This window comes from Equus quagga, chromosome 4 (assembly GCF_021613505.1).
Source record: "Equus quagga isolate Etosha38 chromosome 4, UCLA_HA_Equagga_1.0, whole genome shotgun sequence".
Classification (NCBI taxonomy): Eukaryota; Metazoa; Chordata; class Mammalia; order Perissodactyla; family Equidae; genus Equus; species Equus quagga.
The window spans coordinates 83,977,453-84,003,879 of record NC_060270.1 but is presented as its reverse complement, the minus strand read 5'-3'; the positions used below and the strand labels follow the sequence as shown (position 1 = coordinate 84,003,879).

At 34.5% G+C, this 26,427-nt stretch overlaps 1 protein-coding gene across 1 annotated transcript in view; it reads left to right on the top strand.

Annotated features, from left to right (window-relative positions):
• The window catches only part of LRP1B (LDL receptor related protein 1B), a 1,825,183-nt gene that overhangs the window by 1,783,281 nt on the left and 15,475 nt on the right, over nt 1–26,427 (top strand). Inside the window, exons 85-86 of the mRNA XM_046659286.1 lie at nt 77–251; nt 4,292–4,396. Of these exons, the coding sequence (XP_046515242.1) occupies nt 77–251; nt 4,292–4,396 (280 nt within the window). The remainder of the gene's footprint in view (nt 1–76; nt 252–4,291; nt 4,397–26,427) is intronic.

Genomic DNA, 26,427 nt, shown 5'->3' with positions numbered 1-26,427 from the left:
AATGGTAACATTTATTGTGACTGAAGAAAAACTTCTTGTAATATACTTTCATTTTTCTGTTGTATATTCTTCCTAGATGTGTGTCATCACTACTGCGTGAATTCTGAATCCTGTACCATTGGGGATGATGGAAGTGTTGAATGTGTCTGTCCAACACGCTATGAAGGACCAAAATGTGAGGTTGACAAATGTATAAGGTGCCATGGGGGGCACTGCATTATAAATAAAGATAGTGAAGATATATTTTGCAAGTAAGTGGACATCTAGCTTAATTTATAAAGCATCTGAACCCACAAGTATGTAGCAGTCCAAGAATAAACTGTCAAAAAAATGTAAATTATTTACATTCTAAAATTCTATATGGCAAGCATTGCATCCTCTTTTTTTTTGGCTAGAGATGAGGTTCAATTCATTTCAATTAAATCGAAACTTATTCAATACCTATTAATTTTATTTGGGGAAGATGAAAATTCATCATGTAATGATGTAGTCAGATCATTCTTTGTATGGAATATTCCTAAAAGTAAGCAAGAAATAGTGAAATGCAACATACCTTCAAAATGCTATATGTAAAATTCCCAAATTAGAATAGCTCAGATTTGTAATTGTTTCGTCATTGTTATTGACAGTGAGTGCTTTTCTCTTGTTACAAAATGATCCTTTGGGAGAGGGGCCAAAGACTGTCTAAGGGAAAGAAATTTAATCTTTTTTTTATCTGCCATTGAACATTATGGTCCAAAATAAGTAGCAGGAATAATGTTTCCTAGGAAACAACAACAACAAAAATCTCCAAGTTAGACTTTGGTTACAGTGCCTTTTGCCCTTTGGCTTTAAGATCAGGTGAATGGAAAACAGAACATGACAGCTAAACGGTAATGCCATTCAGCTTTTATCATGAAACAAGTTTATACCACTGAGGTTGGAGATCAATCCTCACTCTGGACTTCTTTTAACAACCTTTTAAAAGAAGGGCTTATAAAAGACTGGACTCTATCACTTGCCTTGCTTAAGAGTATAATAAATGAGAATATGAGCTAAAAAGCATGCTGTAAAGTGTTCACGCCAGGGCCTCCACCAAGACAGCTCTGCAAGAGTGCCAGCCCTGACTTATGTTGCTCTGCCAAACAAGGCCCAATAAAATTCTATTACAGACAGCATCAACAGTTTTTTTCTTTTTTGTTTACTCTCATTTTAGAATTTACTCTGAATATGATTTGTGTCATCATTATGAATGACATTTACTGAAACCCTCAAATTGGGTCATTTGAAAGTGCATTATTTTTAAGTAAAGTAATTGAAAATATGACTAATTGTAACTATGTGCTTTCAATAAGTACATAAAAGCAAAATGCATTTTCATATAAACTACCAAAATTATGTTTGCTCATTAAGCTCATTAGTTCTTTGTGATGCAACTTTAGCATGACAGAACTTTATTTCAATTAGTGGGCATATATTTTTCTTCATGTGCAGTGTACCATATCAGGAATGGAATGTACCCCACTCCATTCACACAGGGAATCACATACCCCACTCCATTCACACAGGGAAACATGGACCATCGTCTGAGAAAGGCTGTGAGCCACAATTTCCTACTGAGTTTAGCTTGGAAAAGCTCATGCAGACACACACCCAGTTTCCATTACATAGAGAAGTTCCATATCAAGAAAGAAGGGCAGGACTCTTAGAGCCCTCAGTACTGCCTACTATTCTGAGAAAATTGGCTACGTCAACCTAGAAACACCAGAGCCTCATAACCTGAGTAGGCTATTGAGGTCCAATATTATAGTTCTTGACACTTAAAAAGTCGTTTTGGAAAACTATATGTCAGAATGGATAAATAACAGTTTATAACAGTGAGTAGATAGTGGAAGTTTACACATAGGAGTATAATACTTGGATTTATCACATAAGCTATGTAACATATGAGCCTGACAATACAAACTAGACTCTTTGGGTATTCTGAAACTTATTAGATGTTTGCTTTCTTTTCTAAGATGTTGTCATCTTAGCATTAAAGGAAATTTATAGTGATGTTGGAATTTCTGTTTCATAGGTAAAGAACCGATACTAAAACAAAATCACAACTGAGTTAAAGTAAAGCTCTTTTACTTAAATAGGAAAATTCAAGCCGCCATGTGTACTTGTGATTCCAAATAGTCAGGTGTGTTGACAGAATAGATATCTTGTCAAATGTAATGAGTCTAATCTTTAAAATAGTGCTAATTGCATATTTATCTCTCTTCTGGAAATCTAAGTAAATATTGATGAAGAAAGACTTGCTCATAATTTTGAACAGTCTAAATAATACCTCTGCGCTGTCAATTGTGATGGGAATTCTTTGTGTGTACTGCACAACTGGTAATTAACTTTTGGAAAGTAATATATCACAAATTGTGTGTGTGTGTGTATATCACATATTCCTTTAAGAAATGAAATTATGATGAAAAAACATTAAAATATGAGTTGTACTCTTTGAGATAGTATACTGATTTGGACAATTTGTATTTCAAATTTGAAATATCTACAAATTTCTGTCTTCAACTTACGATTCAAACAAAACCTTTAGAAGGAGAGACAATATCTTTTATAATTCTTGGAAGCAGAAATTTAAAAGCAATCATTAATTAGGATTTTTTTCTCTTTTAAAAGCTGATATTGGTGTATAGTTATATTTTTTTTGGTGGGAAATCCTTTAATGTATAATTAGCTAATTTTTTCTCTTTGAGACTGTCCCTTTGATAGAACAAAAGCTATACCTCTCTGCTCTTTGATTTTCAAGGAGGCTGGGCATAGAAGGCAAGGAAAAGTCTTCAACATCCATTTAGCATATCAGGCACTGATATGACTTAATGTGTCCTTGACTCATTTTGTATTCGGATTCTCTGTTAAATCTTGGAAACTTTATGCCACTTCCTCCTTCCCTGTGTTTGGTTCCACTTTCACATTTCTCTATTTCACATCTAGTACATAGTTGACTCATTCCTTCTGTTTATATATTTTTTTAAATGTGATTTTAAAATCCAGACTTTTACAAAATATCTTTAAATTAAATACCTGGGAAAATTATAAGCAATTTCAGTGCATTTCCAGCAGCCCTACCACCAATGTGAGGTCAAATAAATATACACAGAATAAATGAACTACAAGACTGCCAACCGATTATTTCAGGCATCTAACCTGTCATTGGGAATTGCCCTTTGATGGATGTACTGCAATACATATCCATCATGGAGAGGATCACAGTGATCAATCAATGGTATTTCAGCCTGATTTTTTTGGCAAGGGTATGTCCAGATTTATTGTGATACCATTGATTGCTTCGTAGCACCTAGTACTAACATGATCTCATAATCAGAACATTGGCATGATCTGTTGTAATTCTGATTGGAATGTCAATGTACTTTTTCTCTGTTCCTCGAACAATTTTCAATGTCCAATCTAATAGTCTTATTCATTTAAAAATATAACATGGCAACTAAGAAATTTCTGTATGTTTTCTATTATACTATGCTTGATTTTCCCACGTAGCAATAGCCAGAGTGTTTCTTCTTATCTCAGACATGTAACGTGCTGTAAATTAGAATCACTTCCGTAAGTTTTAAAAGGAAGCCTACTCCATTATTTTGTTGCCATATTGCATGGTGTCCCTGTAACATTGCTGTTTATTTTTCCAATGAACCGTTCCATGTTTTTTTCCTGTTAGAATAAGAAGAGTTTGACATTAATTACAGTACTTATTCAAAGAGAAACAGTAGGATAAATGACTACAGGATAATCCTATAGTTTCTTACAAAATGTGACATCTAAAACTCATAACAATTCTTTGGATCAGATTTTCCAGTTTAGAAGGAATAGCTGAGGCATTTGCTTCTAGAATATTTGGTGATGTAGTTTATAAGTCATACCAATATCACCAAACCCTAGTTATATGAAAAGAGAATAAGATACTGATGCTAATGTAATCCTGAAGTGTAATGCTAATCCATGAAGTGTAAGTGATAGACATTAGGGTACATTTTTTCACACCTATATCTATCTGTACTAAATTTCTATATTACACAAATGGATTGAAAATTTTAAAATTACCAAAAGAAAAATTTTATTTGTCATCATTCTGTTAAAAAAAAAATCTTTGCCTCCAGCAAGTCTGTCTTTCTGAAAACTTACTTTTAGCCAGCCACTCCATTACTCCTCTATGATGAATATTCTCATCTGCCGAGAGTTTGTGTCAGATTTCAACAGTAATGATGCCAGAAACAATGAGATTTTTTTTTCTTTGTTGCTGCAGCTGCACTAATGGAAAGATTGCCTCTAGCTGTCAGTTATGTGATGGCTACTGTTACAATGGTGGCACATGCCAGCTGGACCCTGAGACAAATGTACCTGTTTGTCTGTGAGTATTTTATAACGTTGTGGGCATTTTCTGATACGATTTTGCATGTACGTGGAATCCTCCTCTATTGTTCTTCTTTCTTGGAGTAATGCATTTTAAATGAATGTTTCATGGACATCTCTGATCAAGTATTGTCCCTTGCTGGCTCACGTGCTCCAGAATCTCCTCCTTCATCAATTTGCTATTGATTTCATAAGGAAGAGCTCATTCAATTGGTAGCATCATACCCATTTCAGACCTTCATAGATCTTCAAACTTGGAAATGCCCGGGAAAATTTTCTGATTTCATTGACCTTACTCAGATGTGTGAAACCCAGACATAATCATATTTATGAATACTTTGGTACTTAAAGCCATTCTTTTCAAGAGAACTGAGGTAGCTTTCAAATGCATAAAGCTATTTGTTGTTTGTATCAGGTTTAGAGTGTTGTGTGATGTAAACCTCTTATGCCTCTGTCTCCTTTGGAATACATCAACTCAAATCTGGGTTTCTAAACATTTCAGAAGTACTGCAGATTCTCTGCTCTGGAGAAAATCTGGAAATTAATATTTTCCCCTTTCAAATACCTGATTGTCCAGAATGGACACTTGAAATAAAACCATTCAGTTTATGTGTCCTCTGTATTGAGTTTCCTTGATCACTGCGTGACCAGAAGGATGATGCCCACCTATGATCCACATCTGCGTTCTGTTCCCCACCTCGTCCAAGTAGCATGTAATGAGTGTGTATGAGAGAGAAGTGAGCGTACCTGAGAAAAATTTTGTTCATATGTTACGATCTCTGTATGAAATAAATTTGAAACTTATTTGGCAAAAAAAGTCTGACACTTTATTTAGCTGTATTTTACTGAAATTCTGCAGATGCTCTGTGGGGTTTAAAAGTCAGCGCTGTGACCAGAAAGAGAACCCTTGTGATCACTACTGTCAGAATGAGGGGATTTGCACTTTAACTGCGTTTAATGAGCCGAGATGCAAGTAGGTTTAACCTTCCACTTACCGCTGCGCTTTGTGTGACATCATTTCAGGCCACAGTTCATTGGTTTAAATCATGAACATCCACATGCATTTCACAGTGTATACTTAATCTTGGGGCTCATCTGTGTCATACACACTTAACCTTTGCTTCGCTCACTGACAAGTGTATGCACCACAGTCAGCTAGAGTGTCTAGAAATATAACGGAGGGAATGAAAATGCTCCTGGGACCGTTTCATAAAAATACATTTGCTAGAATAGTGGCTTTTAATTAGAGAAGAACACAAGCCAGTGTTTTTAGACTCTAGAACTATACTTTAAACTATATTTGGAATAGTAGTTTTTATTTAGTACCTGACTTTTCATTTCAAGTACTGATGAAATAATACATTATTTTGTTCCCAAAATTTTACTGGAAACTGTCTCACCTTAATCAGTGAGACTTATTTACGGAAGAAATAGGTGCATGCTAAAAAAATTTCAGAAACTTCATTTCTTAATAGTTTAAATCATTCTTTCTTAATTCATTTTGTCCATAATGAATAAACTTATTTCCTCTGAGAAATTTTAGGGACCACCTTTGGGGTAACTATCAATGTTTATCACAATGGAAGTTGTTTTTGCATATTGCTTTTGAACTTTAGAGATGGGTGATATGTGACATCCTCCTTAATACCCAATGTCATGAATGGAAGCCCTGATTGGCACTGATAATAGCCCCATGTTGGTGTCTCAGAGTACTTAGGAATGGTTTTAAAGAACAATTCTATTAAATTCAGATGATTCGTTACTAAAACTCTATAATTTTCTTCATAATGATCTATTTTGTTATTCAATAAAATGTCATTCTTTAGACAATAGTTGAAAAAATATGAGCAGTGATTAAAATAAGCACAGAGGAAAAATTGACACTCTTTCATTCTTTCTGGAAGATATTTGGACATGTTAAACCAATATCCATACATAAAATACATCCAGAAATACCACTTTAAATATTTGTCTGTAAAATGTATATAAGCTAATCTGTTAAGGCATTGATTCATTTTTCAGGTCTTACTCAGGTTTAATACTTCGTGCAACTGAAGACAACGAGGAGACCCCTCGTTAGTCTTACCTCCACCCTAAATTCCTCCAGTCATTCAGCAAATTTTATAAGACACTGAAGGTGTGCTAAATCCTAGACAAGTGAAGATGAATGAAATTTCACCCCCATCGTCAAGGAGCTCACTAATTAACAGGGTTAGAAATTCATGTCAACTAATTAACCTATAATAATGTAGGTGTGAACACAAGAGAAAAGGGAGGCGGTGGAGTCGTAACAGGGCAAGTGATTTGTTCACACTGGGAAGTGGGAATGTATGGAAGACTTGATAGAAAAAGCAACCTTTTGTTGTTCATGTAGTTCCGTGAGGTCAGGAAGAGCACGCTGAAAAGAAAGAATAACAGAAGCAAAGACATGGAGGGGAGACAATGGCCTATTTGGGTAATTGTGAGTGGTTTAATATAGGTAGAATGAAGGATGACTTTAGAGTAAGGAGATAAAATTGGAAAGATAAATTGGAACCCAATTTATGCCAAAGTTAGGAGTTTCCATAGAATCCTGAAAAGAATGAGTAGCCAAAGAGATATGAAGCAGGGGCTTGAGCTGAAGGAGTTTGCTTTTGAGGATAATGCTTGTTGGTACATAGAGGAGAGCCATGGAGATCAGCTACAGGGACCCTATCTCAAAAAGGCTGACGTTTCAGGTAAAAAGTGATGAGGGCTTGAACCTAGGCAGTGCAAGTGGAGGGAAGAATAGTATTGGCAAAAGGTCCGTGGATATTTCAGAGTTAGTACATCCAGGGTGATCTTTGGCCAAACATTTTCTAGATACTTAACGTTACTTCATTTTTAAGACACTGATGGTGCCTGCTCTGGGGCCCAGTCTTACTTTATCTTGTCCCTCTCTCACTCTTCTCAGGCAAAATACACATGACACTTCAGGCCCACCCTGCCTTCTCTCCACAAATAGATCTCAGGAACACAGTCTGTCCAGAGAATGCCTCTGTGTCACCAGAATAAGTATCTCACGTGGGCATAGCAGCCCACAATAGTGTTCTCTTCCACTTTTTACTCTGACCAGGTATCATCAGAAGCACCTGACCTTTTAAGGTGATAATCAGCCTATCTGATAAACTCAGCCAAGAAAAATACATTAACTGGAGTGAGTGGGAGCAAACACTTTCGATGTTTGTATATCTTTGTCTCCATCTCTATCTTTATTTGACTTTAAGGAAATCTTGTCTGTGCCTTGGTTTTCTAGGTCCTAAAATTTATTCTGATAGTAAGAGTAATGCTTACTGAATTCATCATATCGCTTAAGCCATACAGGAAGCATAGAAGAGATAATTGCATTCTGTTATCATTCATTCATTAATTCATTCACAAAATATTTGTTGATAATCTATAATAAGTGAGACTCTGTAAATTTGGAAGAAGAGTTAATAGCAGCTAAAATTAACTTAACAAATACTTTGTGCCAAGCACCATACTGAGCACTTGTATAAATTTAGAATATTATGTAATTATTATTATTATCTAGTTATTATCCCCACTTCGTAGGCGATCACACTGAGGTCACATACTAGGAAGTGATACCTGAGACTCAAATTGCACCAGTTTGATTCTAAAGTCCTTGCCCAGGTTATAACCCTTATGCTGTACTGCTTCCTTCATGCTCTACTAATTCCAGTATGGTTCTCACTTTGGAAGAATTTAAAATTAGTTTTGAGTATATAAATGAGTTTCAAAAAATTAAAATACCATTTGACAATTGTTGTAACAGAAATATGACAAACGTCTTATGGGAGAACAACTGAGTAGACATCAATTAGCGATTACTTGTAGGAGAGAGAAAGGCTTTATAGATGAAGCGATATTTTCACAGTATTTGAAAAAATGTGTAGTAGCTTTACAGGGGGGAAATGACAGAACACCTTTCTTGAAAGAGGAATAGCACAGAGAACAGGTCTGAAAATAAAAGATGAAGCTTGTTTAGAATAGATCATAGACTATGTGGCATAATGGGAGGAGAGAAGAAGAAAGATGTACGTTGGGACAAGTTTGTGAGGTACATTTTGTGCTATGACACAAGAGTGGGTTTATAGAAAGTAGAGTAGAGGATTAAGGATGGAATCCTAGGAAATACCAATGTTGGATACTGTGTTATGGAGGAATCAACAAAAGTAAATGAGAAGAAAGAGCAGATCCTCCAAGTCAAAGGAGTAGAGAGTGTCAAAGAATATCAACTCCAGACAGTTCAAGGAGGATAATAATTATAAATAGTTTATTGGATTTTGCAATTAGGAGGCCATCATGAGAGATGTTTTGAAAACCCTATATGGCAGAACCCGGACTGTAGTTGGGTAAGTGAAAGGTGACAAGGTAGAGAAGAATGTGGATTCCTTTCTGAATGTTTGGCTATGGATAAAATGAAGGAAAAATAATGGTAACTTCAAGGGAAAGTGAGATCTAGAGGAAAATATTTTTATAACAAGAAGACAAGTGTTCAAGAGAACTGTTCTTTCATTATTTATTAAGGGCCCGCTGTTAAGGGACTATGCAGCATGGAAAGATGGTTCAGACACATTTTATGCTCGTGTTTCTTAGAATTGAAAATTCTAGAATACGGAAAATTTCCTAGTTTTACCTAGGATATTTGTAATTCATACAGTACTAAAATGTAAATAAATACAAATAAAATTTAATATAAAGTGTCTCTGATCGTGTGCAATATGAAAATTGTCCAGCTAAGAGAATATTTGAGAAGAGCCCTTCAGGATATTATTTTTGTGGTTGATTCTCCTTATAAGGGGAGATTTTTGGAAACACATTTTAGCCTCAGATTTCAATTGATAGTGGTCATGTATCTTTAATGAAAAGCTAGTACATACTATTTCATCTAAAAGCCTTTAGAGGAAACAAAAATTGCTTGAAGAGATAAGACATAGTGCTTGCTCTAGTTCTGTTGGGAGTGCATCTTTCTTTTTTCGTAGAGTGAAAACTATTTGAATTGTACAGAACTTATACGCATTTGGAAAGTCTATAAAGTATTCAGATCTATGAAAGTGACAGTTTTTTTCCACATAGAAATTTTATTACTGTATTCTTCAGTTTAAGGAATAGATTTGTTCTTTGAAAGCTTTCACTTCTGTCTCTTGATGGCTGTTTTTACTTATTACTATGTGTGGAGGAAAAAGAAAATGCCAACAAAAAGCCTGGAAAAAAAGAAAATCTAAGGCTTTTTTTTATGTCTATTTGGAAAGAGTTTGACATTTATTAAAGTAGGTGTATTAAATAATGATAAAACCAAATTTTAATAAAATTTAATGTGTTGGTTGTATTGTCACTATTTGTATTGTTAAATAATTTTTGCAGTGAGGTATAGAAATTATTAATATTGTGAAGAACAATTGAACTCAATAGCAAGTTAACTGTGTCTTTCTACTTCTAAGAATTCTTGCTACAGTCAGACTTTTGTTTATATTGGGTTTAAGTTTCTTTAAAGCATAGACCTACCTACCCAGCATTATCTCCCACCCACAGTACATTTTACCCTCCAATAGTAAAGAAATGTTTGTAGCTACCCTACCTCTCTTACCACCACCACCATGCTTACACACACATGGGCACACACTGCCTCGCCCAGAACCATAGGACCATTCCACAGCCAGATATCTTTGCTTAAACAGCTGACTGAACCCAAATAGCTCTCCAACGCTTTTTTCTTCCTAACTGTTACTATCCTACTGGTCTCAACTGAGGGATCATGTCTGTACGTGGCGCATGGCAAGTGAAGAGTAAATATTAATTGACTTGGACTTCACTGAAGTGTTTCAAAAGAGAAGAATCAAATTTTAGTGAGAATATATACATTTTATAACATATATTTATATATATTATATGTACTATTTTAACATATTTATATATGCTACAATACACATACCTTATTTATACATTTATAAATATATATATGTGTATATATATATTATATTAGAGTTCTCCAGAAAAACAGAACCAATAGGATATATATTGTTTATATATATATAGAGAGAGAGAGAGAGAGATTTATTATAGAAATTGACTCATGCAATTATGGAGTCCAAGAAGTCCCATGATCTGCTGTCTGCATGCTGGAGACACAGGAGAGCCAGTGGTGTAATGCAGTCTGAATCTGAAGGCCTGAGAACCACAGGAACTGATGGAGTAAGTCCCAGTTCGAGTCCAAAGGCCCGAAAAACAAGAGTGTGGATGTCCACGGCAGGAGAAGATGGATGTCCCAGCCCAAGCAGAGAGAGTGAATATACCCTTCCTCTGCCTTTTTGTTCTCTTCAGACCCTCAGTGGATCGTATGATGCCCACCCTCATTGGTGAGGGCCATCTTCTTTACTCAAGCTTCTAAGTCAAAGGCTAATCTCTTCTGGAGCCCCCCACAGAGCACTCAGAAATAGTGTTTTACCAGCTATCTGGGCATCCTTAGCTCAGTCAAGTTGACACATTAAATTAACTTACAGTCACCCCCACACCCACAAATGTGAGGTGTATATATGTGTGTAAATTTTGCTTTTTGTCGCTGATATGAGATGAATTGTGTCCCTTCTAAATTCCTATGTTGAAGTTCTAACCCCCATACCTCAGAATGGACTGCATTTGGAGATAAGGCCTTTAAACAGTTGATTAAGTTAAAATGGGGTCATTAGGGTGGCCCCTAATCCAATTATGACTGGTGTCCTTATAATAAGAGGAGATTGGGACTCAGAGAGAGAGAGAGAGATCAGACACACGCACAGAGAAATAACAATGTGAACACACAGTGAGAAGGCAGCTGTCTGCTAGCCAAGGAGAAAGACCTCAGAGGAAACGACAGCTGGTGACACTTTGATCTCAGACTTGCATCCTCCAGAACTGTGGAAAATACCTTTCTATTGTTTAAGTCACCTAGCCTATGGCATTTTGTTATGGCAGCCCTAGCAAACTAATGTAGATTTTGGTGCTTGAGTGGCGTGCTGCTGTGGAAGTGACTTTGGAACTGGATAACAAGTAGAGGCTGGAAGAGTTTTGAAATACATGTTATAAAAAGCCTACATTGGCTTGAAAAGATTGTTGATAAAAATATGGGCATTAATGGTGCTTCTGCGAAGGTCTCAGAGAGAAATTAGGCAGATGTTCTTGGAAACTGGAGGGAAGGAGATCCTAATTATAAAGTGACCAAGAACTTGGCTCGTAGTGTTCTAGTGTTTTGTGGAAGATAGAACCAGCAAATGATTAACTTGGATATTTAGCAGAGGAAATATATAAGCAAAGTGTAGAAGGCAGGACCTGTTTTTTCCTTGCAATTTATAGTAAAATTTGAGAGGACAGAGATAAATTGAAGGAATTATTAAGCAAAAAGGAACCAGAACTTGAAGATTATGAAAATTCTCAGCCTATCCATGTGGCAAAAAATGAGAAAGTATCCTCTGGAAAGAACATCAAGAGTGTCGTTGGACAATTATTTGCTATAAAGAGATTACAAGTGTGACTCATGTATCCGATCAACCCTCTGAACATAAATACTGCCAGTTTGGACTGAAGGAGATGGAGACAGGAAAAGAAGAAGGAAGACTGTCAAACTTCTGAGATTTTACAAGAGGGAACAATAGAGCTACCTGCTGCAAACATGCATTATCCTTCGAGGAAAGGGAAGAATGACCCTGAAGGCAGTTCAGAGGTCAGCAGGGCTGCCACTGCCACCAGGGTTCCAGAGAGTGCAGGCCCAGGGGCAGGGCTATCTCCTCCGCAATTCCATAGGCCAGCGCCAACTCCTTAGTTTCAGCAGGCCGGGCTACCACCCCAGGGTCAAGTGAGTGAACTTCTGCTCAGGGCCTTGGTGTCAGAGCTGCTGCCCAGAGCCTCAGAAGTTGAACCATCACCCTCAACTGAGAGGACAGTGGGCCACCACCCCAGAGGGCCCAGAAAGAAGACAGAGCATCAGACCAGAGAAGATTATTCTTAAGCCCCAATCTAATAGAATTTGGCTTCTTAGGTTTCAGACTTCCTTGGAACCTGTGACCCTTTGTTCTTTCTAATTTCTCTCTTTTGGAGTGGATTAAGAATTCAGGGGCTATTGGGATGAGGTGGATATATTTTGCATACAAGAAGGACATGAATTTTTGGAGACCAGAGAATAAGTAGTATGGGCTGATTTGTGTCTCCCTCAAATTCATAAGTTAAAGCCCTAACCCTTGGTGCTTCAGAACTTGGCTTTATTTAGAGATAGAGCATATAAAAAGGTAAAAAAGTTAAAATGGGATTGTTAGGTGGGCCCTAATCCGATATGACTGGTGTCTTTATAAGAAGAGATTAGGATACAGGCACACCTTGGGGGGAGACCATGTGAAGATAGAGGAAAAAGACAGCCACCTACAAACCAAGGAGAGAGGCCTCAAAGAAATCGAAACTGCTGCCACCTTGACCTTAAAGTTCTAGCCTCCAGAATCGTGAGAAACTGAATTTCTGTTGTTTAAGCCACCAGTGTGTGCTATTCAGTTATGGGAGCCCTAAACTAAAACAATCACCAATGCATTTAGGCTGGGAAATCCACTGGTGGCCACTCCATTAGGGACATAATATTTTTATAAGATTTCCCACCTTTCCACAGCCTCCTTTTAGTTATGAATCCTCAGATGCACAGCAATCCCTCCTCAGGCAGATCCATCCCACTGAAGACTAGGGAGGTATTGAAACCTACTACTAAACATCTACTGGGCATAAATCACCAGCACTTACGAACTCATGAAAAAATATAGCAGAAGACAACGAGGAGGTCAGGGATTCCTCCCCCTAGAACTCTTCCTTCTGTCATTTGGATTATGAATGCAAATTCAAACCTTTATTCTGCTCACATGGGTCTCCTGTATTGACAGTACCAAAGGAATCCATTTATTGGGAGGTATCATCACCATCAAAGTGAGACAGACAGTAAGGAAATTCTGTTGATTCCACAAGATAGAGTAGGTGGAAAGAGCATGTGTTTTGGAGTCCTGCTTACCTGGATTCATATTACCTCCACTTACTTTTGATGTGGCCTATTGACCTCTCTAAGCCTTAGGTTTTTCTTCTTTAGGAAGATGATTCTACTATGTACATATAAAAATCTCCATAGGAAAGAAATGTTATATGAGCACAGATAAGATTAGTCTGAAGACCTGTGTTCAGAGCCACTAGACCCTTTATTTCTGCTTGAGTTTGGCCATAACTATGGCTCCAGACTTACAACTAGCTTTTATTTTTAAATCTTGCTGGTGCAACACTGTGCATCTGGTTTTATTTGGGGTAATTTGCTGAAAGTTTTCTTGGGTATCCAAAACTCTAGCTCCTGCCTTTGGCAAGCAGCTGTTGGCTGAGATCTTAGCATTGTAGTTAAAGTAGCAAAGATTCAAAAACTCCAGATATGTTTTTGCATACACTGCATTTTTCATCCGACTTTTCTTCAGACGGTGATTTTAGTTTTTTTAGAAATTACTCAGGGTTCTTTATGCTCCTAAAGTCAGCTAAGCCTACACTTACACCATTTGGACAGACCTTGATAAAGAATCATCTAAAGCATTCCTTCTCATGCAAGAATAAAAAAGCTCCTCAATGCCAAGTGGTTTTTTTTTCATGTTATTATTTTTATTAGAGCATGGGTATTTATTTTAGAAATAAAATTATTAATTCTGATAATTTTTCAAAATATCTACATTTCCTAGTAATAACTAACTTCTATTTTGGTTTCTATTCTTTTAGCTTTTTATGCAAATATACGTTTGCAGAGTATTATATACTAAAATGAGGTCATATGATAGACACTCTTATGTTATTTACTTTGCAATACATTATGAACATCATTCCACATCAATGTATGTAATTAGATGCTTTTATTCTTATTGGTCACCCAGTGTTCTGTTGTCTGGGTTTTCCCTACTTTATTTAATCAACCAAATATCTTTCAATAATTAGATATTGTGTATTTTCTGGTTTTCTCTTTTGTTGTTTTTTTAACTATTTTTCCTAGGATAAAATTATGTATGTAAATATCGATGTACTTATCTCATTAGTTTTCTAGGATTAAGACAAAGAAGTGGAAATATTGGGTCCAAAAGTACAGATTTTATGAGTCAAACTAGGTATGATTTGGGGCAAGTTACATTACTCTCTTTCTATCACATTTTCCCTGTCTGTAAAGTGATGCGTTTGGACCAATTATTCACTAATATGCTATAAAACTGTAAAGCACAATGTATTTAAATATGAGTCTCATTTTAATTTTTCTTTAGAACTGGTTTAAAATTGTGTCAGAGTCACAACCCCAGATACAAATTCTCACCAAATTCCTCCAAAATACCTAGGAAGACACTGAAAAGGCAAAGATTCCCATTAGCAGCAAAATTAAGAATAATAAAAAATCTATTGTTAGCACTATGCAGTAACTGAGGAGCTAATCATAAAATTCTTGGGTCATAATTCAATATCTATACTTAATTTTTCTCTGTGGTTTTATGATTTATTTTCCTGATACTTCAAAAATAATATACCAGGACATATCTAGGTATATAAGTAGCCTGTTTATGCCTAACTTCAAGAGAGATAATAGGCCTTTCTACTTATTTCTTCTTATAACCCCTACTCTAGTAGATCTACAGTCTATAAGAACGAGAATCCCAGGTGTCTGTCCCTTGATTTGTTCATACTTTGCCCTTTTAGATAACAAAAATACTGCCAATCTTCTTTTCCTGTATCCACTCATCAACAAATATTTATTGAGCACCTGCTATACACCAGACAACATCCTAGGCATCAAAGGATAGATCAGTGAACAAGATAGACAAAAATATTGGCTATGTAGCTTGCAGGTCAATGGTTAGCTGTTATTGATGGAATTTGGGAAATATTTTTAAATTACTTTGAATTTAAATATAAATTAAAATACTTTGTAAAAATGGTTTTCTGTATAATTCATATTCTCTTTCAAAATAGAATAAAAAACCAAGTTTTTTAAGTTATTTGTATTGTCGAACAAGGCATAACCAAAAAATATCTAACTCTGATATTACATTACTTCTGAAATCATATCAGTTCGGGTACTCATTGTTTTGAAAATGGCAATGTGGTAAAACTCCAAGATATTTCTTATAATATATATTATTGCTTCTTGCCCGTAGCAGGAACAATTCTCCATGTGGGCAAAAACAAGATAGCGCTGTTAGTTTTTATGTTTTACTTCTTCATTTCAAACAAAAGCTAAAAATAACTTGCTGTGGGTATTTTCCCCCAACTTATTATTTTTTTCCCTTTTAGTTTCCTTGTTGGTTTGGTTAGATTTATATGGACATCTGTTTTTTTGTTTGTTTTTGGGGAGAGGAACTATGGTTTTCCATGAAATTATCTCCTTCCAGTAAGAGGTTATGTCTGATTATTATTTTGCCCCAACAGCTTTGCCCCAACAGCTAGCACACATTCTGCATGTAATACGTGCTTAACCAATGTTGCTAAAAAATAATGTCTTGGCGCCTGTATTATATTGTGAGATCTGACAACCTATGATACGATCATGTTTCTATCATTATTGTAACACCACATCTTAACTTCATTAAGAAATTTTCAAAAAATGCAAGAGTCACAAAAAAATAGAAAAGTGATTCATTTTACCATTTTTGTGCTTCTCTTTCTCATCTTTATGGTGCCTTCTAAAATTATCCCAAAATTATTCCCAAGTATTCTGGAACTCAGGTTAAATATCTCTCTAAATAAAGAAGCCTTAAGTAAAAGACTTTACTTAAATAAAGGCTTAAGTTAAACAAAAAGAAGGCTTTAAATAAAAATAGTCTTAATTCACTATCCTAACTTATTGGGGAAATTTAATTTATTCATTTTTGTTCTCTCTTCTCCTTGCCTTTTGTGTGTTGTTTTTACTCTGGGATTCTCCCACAAAAATGGATAGAGAATAAGAGGAAAGTAGGGTATAGCCCTGCCCTTCAAGGCCTCTGAGTCTATTTGAGGGGAGAGTCGAGGAGAGAAGGAATGTGACATAGTCTCTGGGGGTTTGAGTGGTGTGAGACGAACAGTGCTGGTGAAGGAGTATTGGACAGGGAAAGAATTCGGAGGAACATAGTATGCTTACCTAAGAATCTGGAGTTCATTCTATAAGTAGTAGGAGAACACCGATAGCATTTGCAATATGCAGTATCACAGTCATGTGAATGTTTTGAAAAGGTCTTGACGACATGGTGCTCTGTTGGAACACGAAGCCATGGATTTGAAAAAATAGATTTTAAAATGAATGTCAATTTGCAATGTAAAGGAAGACAAAGCTTTTTTTTTAGTTAAAAAAATCGCTTTTTGAAAGTGGTTTGTTGGTAAATAGGGCACAAAAAAGAGTCAGCTGATAGAGGACATTATATCTTGAGGTTCAGTCTGTTTTCTTTGTTCACTTTTTCTTCTCCGTCCTTCTTTTGTCTTCTTAATATAGAAATGCTAACAGCATCTACTTCCTAAGATTGTTTTGAGGATTAAGAAATGTAATATATGTAAAGAACATAGGATATTCAACATAGTAAACCCTTAAAAAATGTAAAATCTTAAAACTGTTGTAATTGAGCAGACATAAATGATCAGAAACTGGTATAATTTGGGTTACTAGGAGTCTGAAGATAAAAAATAAAGTGTGGGCTTTTTAAAAAGTGCTTGTTATTGAAAACAAAGCAAAATATGGCATAAATAAAAGATTAGTAGTGCAATGATAGTGGTAGTAATAGTGACTGGGAAGGGAATTATAATAGACAAAGCCCAGCTCAAGTCCTATGAGGGATAGCAGACAAAGAAAGAGCAGCAGATCTGCCCTCAATTACCTTAGAAAACACACACAGACACTAGCATTACAAACATTTTTGAAATAGATTTTAAAAATGCAGAAAGATGCAAAGTGCATATAAAAGTACCAAAGGGACATTCATTAAGAGAGTGACTTGAATTAGGCATTTTGTCATCTTTCTTTTGTGATTGTTCCAAGCTAATTATTTTATTAAAAGTCCAGCATTATTTTCAAAGTCCTTGCGGGGAGAAATACATAAGGAAATGTACAGGTACTTGAGAAGCCTTTGTTGGGGCTTTTGGAAAGAAGATAATGAGTTCTGCTTCTGTCACAAATTTTAAAAAGGTAAGAATTATTCTTCTCTTTTACAGCAGCTAATTAGGGTCTTGGTTTCTCAAAATATTGGCCTTGCAGAAAGGAGACTCCATGATTTGCTCTTCACTAGTTCTTCTGTCAGGCTCAGCAGCTCTTCCATGTGGACCAGTGACCTTGTGGCCCCATAGAGAATACTTGAGTGGAGCCCAAGGAAGTTGTCATGAGTGATTTCAAAGACATCACATCTTTTCATCAGGGGTATTGACCAATTCAGCTTAAGCAGCCTGTGTGGCCTGTATTTCAAGAGTCAGGTCATTGCATGTCCCTTATTTGTTTTCTGCCCCTTGGCATACTTTCAAAGCACAAAATATGAAATGTGCATGTCTTTTGGAGCAGTGAGGGCCTAGGAAAGCTGTCACATCAATATCTATTCTTTATGATCCCAGGTTACAAGTTGTATGTTGTTCTGGCTTTCACTGTCATAGTCATGCCATGGGGAAAAAAAGAATAGACATATCACATTTTTCTGAAGCAGTTTAAAGTCCAGTTTGTGCTTTGAAAGTACAAATGGCACTGCTTAACAAAGAACAACTATTACATAGTTATATATCAAGCGGCCATTGTTACGAAGCTTTGATGTAGTCACACTATTTTCGCTTCATTTTGGGACATGTTCTTGGCCTTTAATATAATCAGTAGATCAGAACAACCAAAGAAACCAAACACAATATAACTGCATATTATTTTCATTTGTGTAATTGTTACGTCTTTAACAATTTAAATTAATTTTGTCTTTATTAGAATGCTGTCCCCAGATTTTACTGCTATAAAAAACAACCACAAATTTCAGATGCTTTTAACAGCAAAGATTTATTTCTTCCTCATGTCCCATGCTGGAACAAGTCAAGAAAACTAGATTAATCAACCTTCACCCGAGTACTTGATCCCAAACTAACTTTATACAATTCCAAAGAAAAGATCAGATGCATAAGGCTTAATCAGCAACATTGGTTTAAGAGTAAAAAATAAATTAGAAATGATTTATGTTATCATCACTTAGGGAAATGCTTTTTTTTACCTATTTCACACTCGGATAGTAGCAGAAAGAAGCCAAAGGAGTATAGAAATTTAAACCTAATACTTCTTCCATTGAGCATACAAATCAGAAAGTATAATTATATTGATATTGGTGTGCCACATACAATCTTTAAATTTAATATTCATAATATTCTTTGCCATTTGACTTAAATTAACTTAGATGATGTGTAAATTTTATATACATTACGTCATTTAATCTTTCAGGAAACCTGATTTTTTTTTTTTTACTTTTATAATGATCAACTTGCCTTGCACAAAAGAAAAAGAATGAAAGGAAGAAAGGGAGGGAGGAAGGAATACACGAAAGAAAGAAGGAAGAAGAAAAAAAATTGAGGGAGTAAAAAAGAAAAATACACAATAGAAAGATAAAATATGAAATAAGAAAGGAAGTGGATTTATTTATTAACAAAGTAAAGCTTAAGAAGCTAGATCTGTGAGAAATGCGTGACAAAAGCAGGAGGTATTGCTGTCCCCTGTTATTATTAATTAAAAGACTGAAATGGGTGAATTGGCTGAAGATATATCCTTTGTGAGGAGGGGAGACTAGATTATAACACGGATATGTCTAATTGTAAAACTTGCAGATGCGGTTCGTGTCACACCATGCCAGTACTTTAATTTCAGACGATCATTTAACTTAATTGATTGAATCAAATTACATTTAATTACATATTTGTTTGTTTGTTTTTTATATAAAACTGGTTTCCATGTCAAAGTACCCATCAGGCAAGCACCATTACAATTGTTGTTGTGGAAAGAAAATAAACATTTCTTAGTTGATCGCATCCTGGGACAAGAACTGAAGGGTATGGCACATGTATATGACACTTCTATGTATGTATATGTATTCATATATGTTCAACCATGCATCCTCCATGCCATCATGCGTTCATTCATTCATTTGGTCAAAGAGCAAATGTACTGATTGACCACATATTGATTGAATACATATTGACACTGTGCCAGACACTGTTCCAGAAATGAGGAACTACAAAGTTGAATAATAGATACTCTCTACGTTTAAGTAAATCACAGTCTAACATAGTCAGAGGCAAATGCATATTTAGATATTTGTGAAGGCATATATACATAGAGAAATTAGAAAAAAAGAGTGTACCATATTTATCATTGTATGTTGATCAAATATACAAATGTGTATAACTACCCCCAAATTGCAGCTTTCTCCATAATGTAAAATATTACTGTAATATTTTATAGCATTTTAGATTTGCTGAAGACATTTGTCTCTACTTCCTAATCAATTTTTAGACCATTGCCTGCATAAATCTTCTCACCTTGAGGCAGAAAAGTAGTCTAACACTTGGATTAGGGAAGAAGTATGTGTTAATGGGCATCTTTTATCATAAGGCTTCACACGTTTCCATCTGCAACATGTTCCTATAAATATCAAGGGTTTTATGACTAATTAAAATTTATGCAGCATAGTCAAATTTGTTCATTTATATTGAAGCTTGACTTTAGCAAATCATTCTCAATTTTTCTCATTTACTCTTTTTTTGATTGCTTGTTTTGTTTTTAAACAATTAAAATTTTAAAAATCTTTTGAAAGTGCATGTCCTAGATTTTGAAGAAAACTGAATGGTAGAAATTGGGAAATTGATATCGGTGTTAATCCAAGGTCTCTTTATCAATTATAAATGTTTGGTTCTGGAAAGCTTTGATGCTACATTTTAGTGGATGTGTAGAAATCTTGTAACTAGAACAAAGGCCATGCTGCAGTACCAGAAAGGAGATAACCATTTCTATATCAGAATCATTTTTCAATGATTTGGGCTACAAATTAAAATGGCTGACACCAATATCTCAGCATGTCAGCACTACAACTGAGATTGAGTTGAATATTTTTAGAGAATTAGGGTTATGTATTGCACTTATAATGGCATTCACACACTGAAATCCTGGTAATAACACTTCTTGATATCCGTATCATTGCCCCAAATATCTGTAGGATTAATATACCTTAAACAATACTTAATAACTGCAGTTGGATACATCAGACATTCCCATCATAATTTGATTCACATTTCACCACTCTGCACTACAGAAACCCCAAGAATTAGGCAGGCCCTTTATTAAGTTTTTATGGAAAACTTCTTTATTGGTTACTCTTATTTTGTGCTAAAACATAAAATATTCAGGTAGCAAACTAGTTACTTTGTCTGCATGGCATGAAGCATAGAGGTTTCCACCCACTTTCCATGGCTCAGTATGTTTTGAAGCCAGTTTTGGAATTGGCCATTCATCTTGGCATCATGTAGGTAGAAATTTCTAAGGGGGTTGCAGCATATGTTGTTTTTCTTCCTACCTTTAGGTATAGAATTGTAACTACTGTTTCTAATGTAATAGCCTACTTTATGTCTTCAATTACATCCACCATGATACTTAATACTAATTTTATGATTATTCCTTCTCTCTTTCAGTTATTGCATGTAATGTATTCAGTTAAGTAGAAATCATCTACTTACTCTAAAAGAAAACCTTATGCCTTTCAGATCTGCTTTCAATAAAATTTCCTGGAGAATATCTAGATGGTAAAAGTTTTCCATTACTAGAGATTTCATTTTTTTTTATATTTATTCAATCATCATTTCACACTTCAGTGGCCATTTTTGCTCAAATGACCTGCATAGACTTTTATGTTTAACCATTTTAACTTAAACCAGCCAATCTTAACAAATTTCCTTTTATGGATAATTTCTTAGCAAACTAGATTTCATCTTTTCTTTCTTATTTCAACCAACTTCTTAAATTAAATCACATTAAATAATCCATTTTATTAATTTTATTTCTATCATGGCCACCTCTTCAAGTGAAATTTCTCATTAATTTTTATTTCTCCTAAAAATACTGTTGGTCAGAGTTTATTGAATATCTCATTATTTTTTTTTACTTCATCACATTAACACTTCTCAGAAATCAAGAACTCTTTCTGACAAATTCTCTTAATATTAAAGTAAGATTAGTTTTATCTTACTAATTTTATCGGTAGTAGGCAACACAATGATTTAATGTAATATTTTAAACGTAGGCATTATTATATATTACTATAGAGTTGAATCACATATGCTTACTACAACTAACATAAATATAAGGTATTATCTTAAACTTTTTGAAGATAACAAACCAGAGTAGGACCTAACTATTGCCATGTAAGAAGTAACAGTCAAATTTAGAGAGAGAACAGTACTGAATAAATGAAAATTGTACTACCAAGCTGTATATCAAAAAATACCAAGTGAGTGAAATATAGAGTAAATTCTTGTGAAAGTTCAAAATTGTACTAATAATACAGATGAATACGATGGATCTTTAAAGATATATTAGACACATCTACAGCATTTTGGAACCAACACAAAAATATGAAGTTGATATCAAGAAGGTTATTAACACCCTTTAATAATATATCCCTCCCTGTCACTGCCAGAGACAGAATATGAGGCATTACTGACCATAATTCTGAGCCAATGTGGTAATTCTTACAATGTTACTACTTAAAAAAGTGCATTTATTTTCCTTTGTTCAGAAAATATTTTGACTTTCTTATTAAGGGACTGGTGGCTTGAAGGAGTAAGGAAAAGCATTTCTTCCTACTCCTGCGCTGAATTAGAAGAATCATCACATTGTTATAGAAAACAATGATGAAATAATAACCCCACATTTTGTTTCTACCACTAATTAGATATGCTTTTTCTGGTAAATAATTTGAACACACGTTTCCTCATTTTATACAGTGAATAATTCCATCTCATAAGTTATTATAGAAGTTGAATAAGAGTATTTTTTGTATGAAAATACTTATCCGAGGATCTGACACAAAGTTCAGCAAATATTAATTGAACCTTATGTAAAATTTCATGTCAAAGTTAGGGTAGGGAATTTTTGAAGCATGTTAAAATTATGAATCATTATGCATATATGAAATAATTTTATCTAAGAACGTTGTAAAATAATACCAGAAGAAAAAGTTTTTTAAAGTAAAATTAACAAACAGGTGAATAAATATCTAAATATGTTAATATGTTCCAAATGCAATGAAAATTTTTTTTGCATATTGCAATGCTACTGTCTTCAAGGAGAGGGGCATAAAAGATGCTAGGGCCTACACAAAGCGGGAGATTCAGTGTTAGGAATGTCACGCAAATGGAGTCATGGTCTCAACACCAAAAGAGTGAAATTTGCAGAATTAATTGGGAAAAAAATGACTTTTTATTTTCTAATTTGCAAGTGACTCTTAATTTTCCAATTTTTTCACTATATGGAAATACTATTATATACATCTGGTGCATAAAATGTAATCATATTTTTAATTTTTATTGAATTTTAATTTTTTATGTATTTTATTATTATTATATATTATTATTTATTTACTTACTTATTTTAATTTTTATTGAATGCAATTTTTGGAACACTGAAACATGCATGACACTACACACAGATTTTCTTTAATTTCTTTAATTTTAATTTAATTGTAATTACTTTTAATTTAGTTTTAATTTTCTTTAATTTCTTTAATCCCTTTGAGCCATATATTTTTTTCCTGTGTGTAGAAAGAAAAGCGTATATTAAAAGATTTTTCTTTCTGACTGTCTCTCCATCATCATGGTTAATAATGACAGCCTAGCACATATATATAAGAGGAGAAATTTAATTTCAAATTCTTTTAAGGCTCACCTTTGAATTTCACTTTGATCAGAAGAGTCCTATGACCTTTAAATTTAATGAAAAGAGGGAATAGATATTAATCTCATTATTTTATTTTGAAGTCCTCCCAAAGCGGGTGACTTTAGACCACATTTCTGCAAAATGACATAAGTAGTCCATGTAAGTTGATCATTGATACAGTGAAAGAAAATATAAGATTTTAATACACCTTCAGTATTTTACAACTGATTTCAATTCTCTTTGTAATAATCATTCTGCTGCTTCAGAGATATCATTATTTTGAACAGCTTAATTTTATATCATATTTACACTATTGAATGTAAAAACCGTTCTTTTCTACAGATTATGTTTTGTCCCCTTATATATACCAAACTTATTTTGATATTTTAAAAATGTGTGCTGTGCTTCCTAGCAATATCTGCTACGCTATTGCCTTTCCACAAAGATCTTCCCCTGTGCTACAGAAAATTGCAATTGAAACAGAGAATATGGTAAAATATTGTAAGCATACAATACTGCACAAACTGTTAAATGAGGCAATAAGTTAAATAACCACGCCTTTCATATAGTAACATTCAGATGGGAATTAGTGACCAAAACCAAAAACCCACTCAGTTTATTAGGTACTATGTAAAGAACTTTTACCAATGTTGGTTAATCTTTTGAACAATCATGCTGAGTGTGCATATTATTATTCCTATCCTACAAATAAAAAAATGATTGAATAATATTTGGTATAGAATGAAGTCTGTGGGAATATAATAATAATTTATCTCAAATATTTCTTGAAGTGTGATTTGTGAATTACTTGCATCAGAGTCACTTTGTTAAAATGAAGATTTCTGGCCACAACTCCAAGCAGCTTAATGAAATCTCTGTCTATGGGACTCCAGAATTTGAATTTTAACAAATTTTTCAGTTGAGTAATCATTAATCTAAATTAGAACATAAAAAAATGTGATAAAATATGTTATCATTAAGAATATTTTCTACATAAAGCTATAGTGGAAGTGGAAGAATAAGGTTAAGAAAACAATGTAGCAGTAAATTATTTTTCTTTTTAATGTCACTGGCCTCTGAGAGAAGGAGAGTAGTCAAACAGAGTGTTAAATCGACAGCTCTTTATCAGGCAGCTATCGACTTCAAGAATCTGCTAGGAGCAATATCTTCATAACATGGTGTGAACAAAGAAGGATAAACAATTGTTTAACTAAATAAGAATATGTCTATCTATCTATCTCTCTATCTATCTCTCTATCTATCTATCTCTCTATCTCTCTATTTGTGATCCAACAATACTTAGGTAAAATTCTTAAAAGTGTTTAAAAAGCTAAATAATTCAGAATGGTGTAGTGATTAACACATAAGAAGAAGCTGATATTCATTGCCCTAAGCTTAAGGACAGCGAGAAATAACTGTAGAATAAGTTTAAAAGGAAAGATATACACGTATTTGTGATGGTGACAAAAAAAAAAAATTCTTGGGAGGGCCATGCAGGACTAATTTAAAGATAATTGTCTGAGGATGAATAGCAGGGAGCAGTGGATTGCAACAGTACAGATTAAAGATGACCAGGGCATGGACTATGGATTTTGCTTGAGGAATAATGAAAGACAGATGCCAGAGATACTATTGTCAGCATGATTATGCAAATACTTCAGTGGGGAATTGGACAGGAAATTTGGATGATGTGCACACATTCCAATTCTTAAATGCTCTGCCATTAATGGCTTTGATCATTGTAGTCTACTCAGAATATGAAGATTTATGAATTTCTATAAAGATGGTAAAAATACTTGGTCTTAAATCAGCCATTGGAAGAAGAACTTGCGGAGCAGCAAATGCCTTAAGTAGTAATTTTGTGAGGTAGGCAACAAGAATAATGATTTCTATTTGATTTAATATCTAAAAAGAGATTATTTTTTAAGACTGGAACAAATGTAGAACAGTGGAACATGTCTTATTTTATCTTTGGCCATAAAACATCGTTTTATAAGGAGTATAGGGAAAATTACAAGGTGATCATCAACTGATTAAGATGCATAACTGTTAAAATTAATTATTTCTCCAGCACAGTCTTTGAGAGTTATTTCCAGTATGTAATACGTAAAATATTCCCTGAAGATTAGAAATTTAAATGTTTCCACAATTTAAAAGAGAAGAGCATTATGACTACTAGCAGGTGATTTCTTTTATCTATCAAAATACTAGGTTCCAAGCTATAAATAAAATACGAAATTAATCAATATTGTTAAAAAATAATACTCATCCTACTTAAATAATTCCAGAATTTGGAATAAGAATCCCACTATCCTTATCTTCTTTGTTTATCCTTACTCTCTCTGCTCTTCTGGAGTTGTAAAGGCATATCTTTTGTAACTTCCTAAAGTAATTAAAATACATAATATTCATTTCAGAACACAATCTAGTCAATTAGCATTTAATCTCCCAATTCCTGAGCAATTCCATTTTCTGACTTCCAGGCATCTCAGTGTAACGATGAGCCCCAGAGGTTCTGATCTCTAGCAACATAACAAATCCTATCTCAGGCCATTCCTCTTATTTAACGTGAACACTGATTTAGGTTTTGGGGGTCTTTTTTTAAGCAAAGGAGGTAATGTAAAGAGCAAATTTTGATATTTTTAATCAATCATTCAATATAATTGCACAAAAATAGGGGCCGGCTCCGTGGCCAAGTGGTTAAGTTCCTGCGCTCCACTGCAGGCGGCCCAGTGTTTCGTCGGTTCGAATCCTGGGCACGGACACGGCACCACTCATCGAGCCACGCTGAGGTGGCATCCTACATGCAACAACTAGAAGGACCCACAACTAAGAATATACAACTATGTACTGGGGGGCTTTGGGGAGAAAAAGGGAAAAAATAAAATCTTGAAAAAAAAATTGCGCAAAAATAGCCTTGTGCACATCAGCTGTATGATAAAATCACTAAGCAATCAGTATTTTTTTTGTTGTTGGAACATGCAAAACATCCTCAGTGGTCAATTAGGAAGACCTGACAAATGTAAAGCTGCATAAAGCAAAAAGAATTTTACAACGATCAGAATTTACTCTAATGACGTTTGCAAAATCTT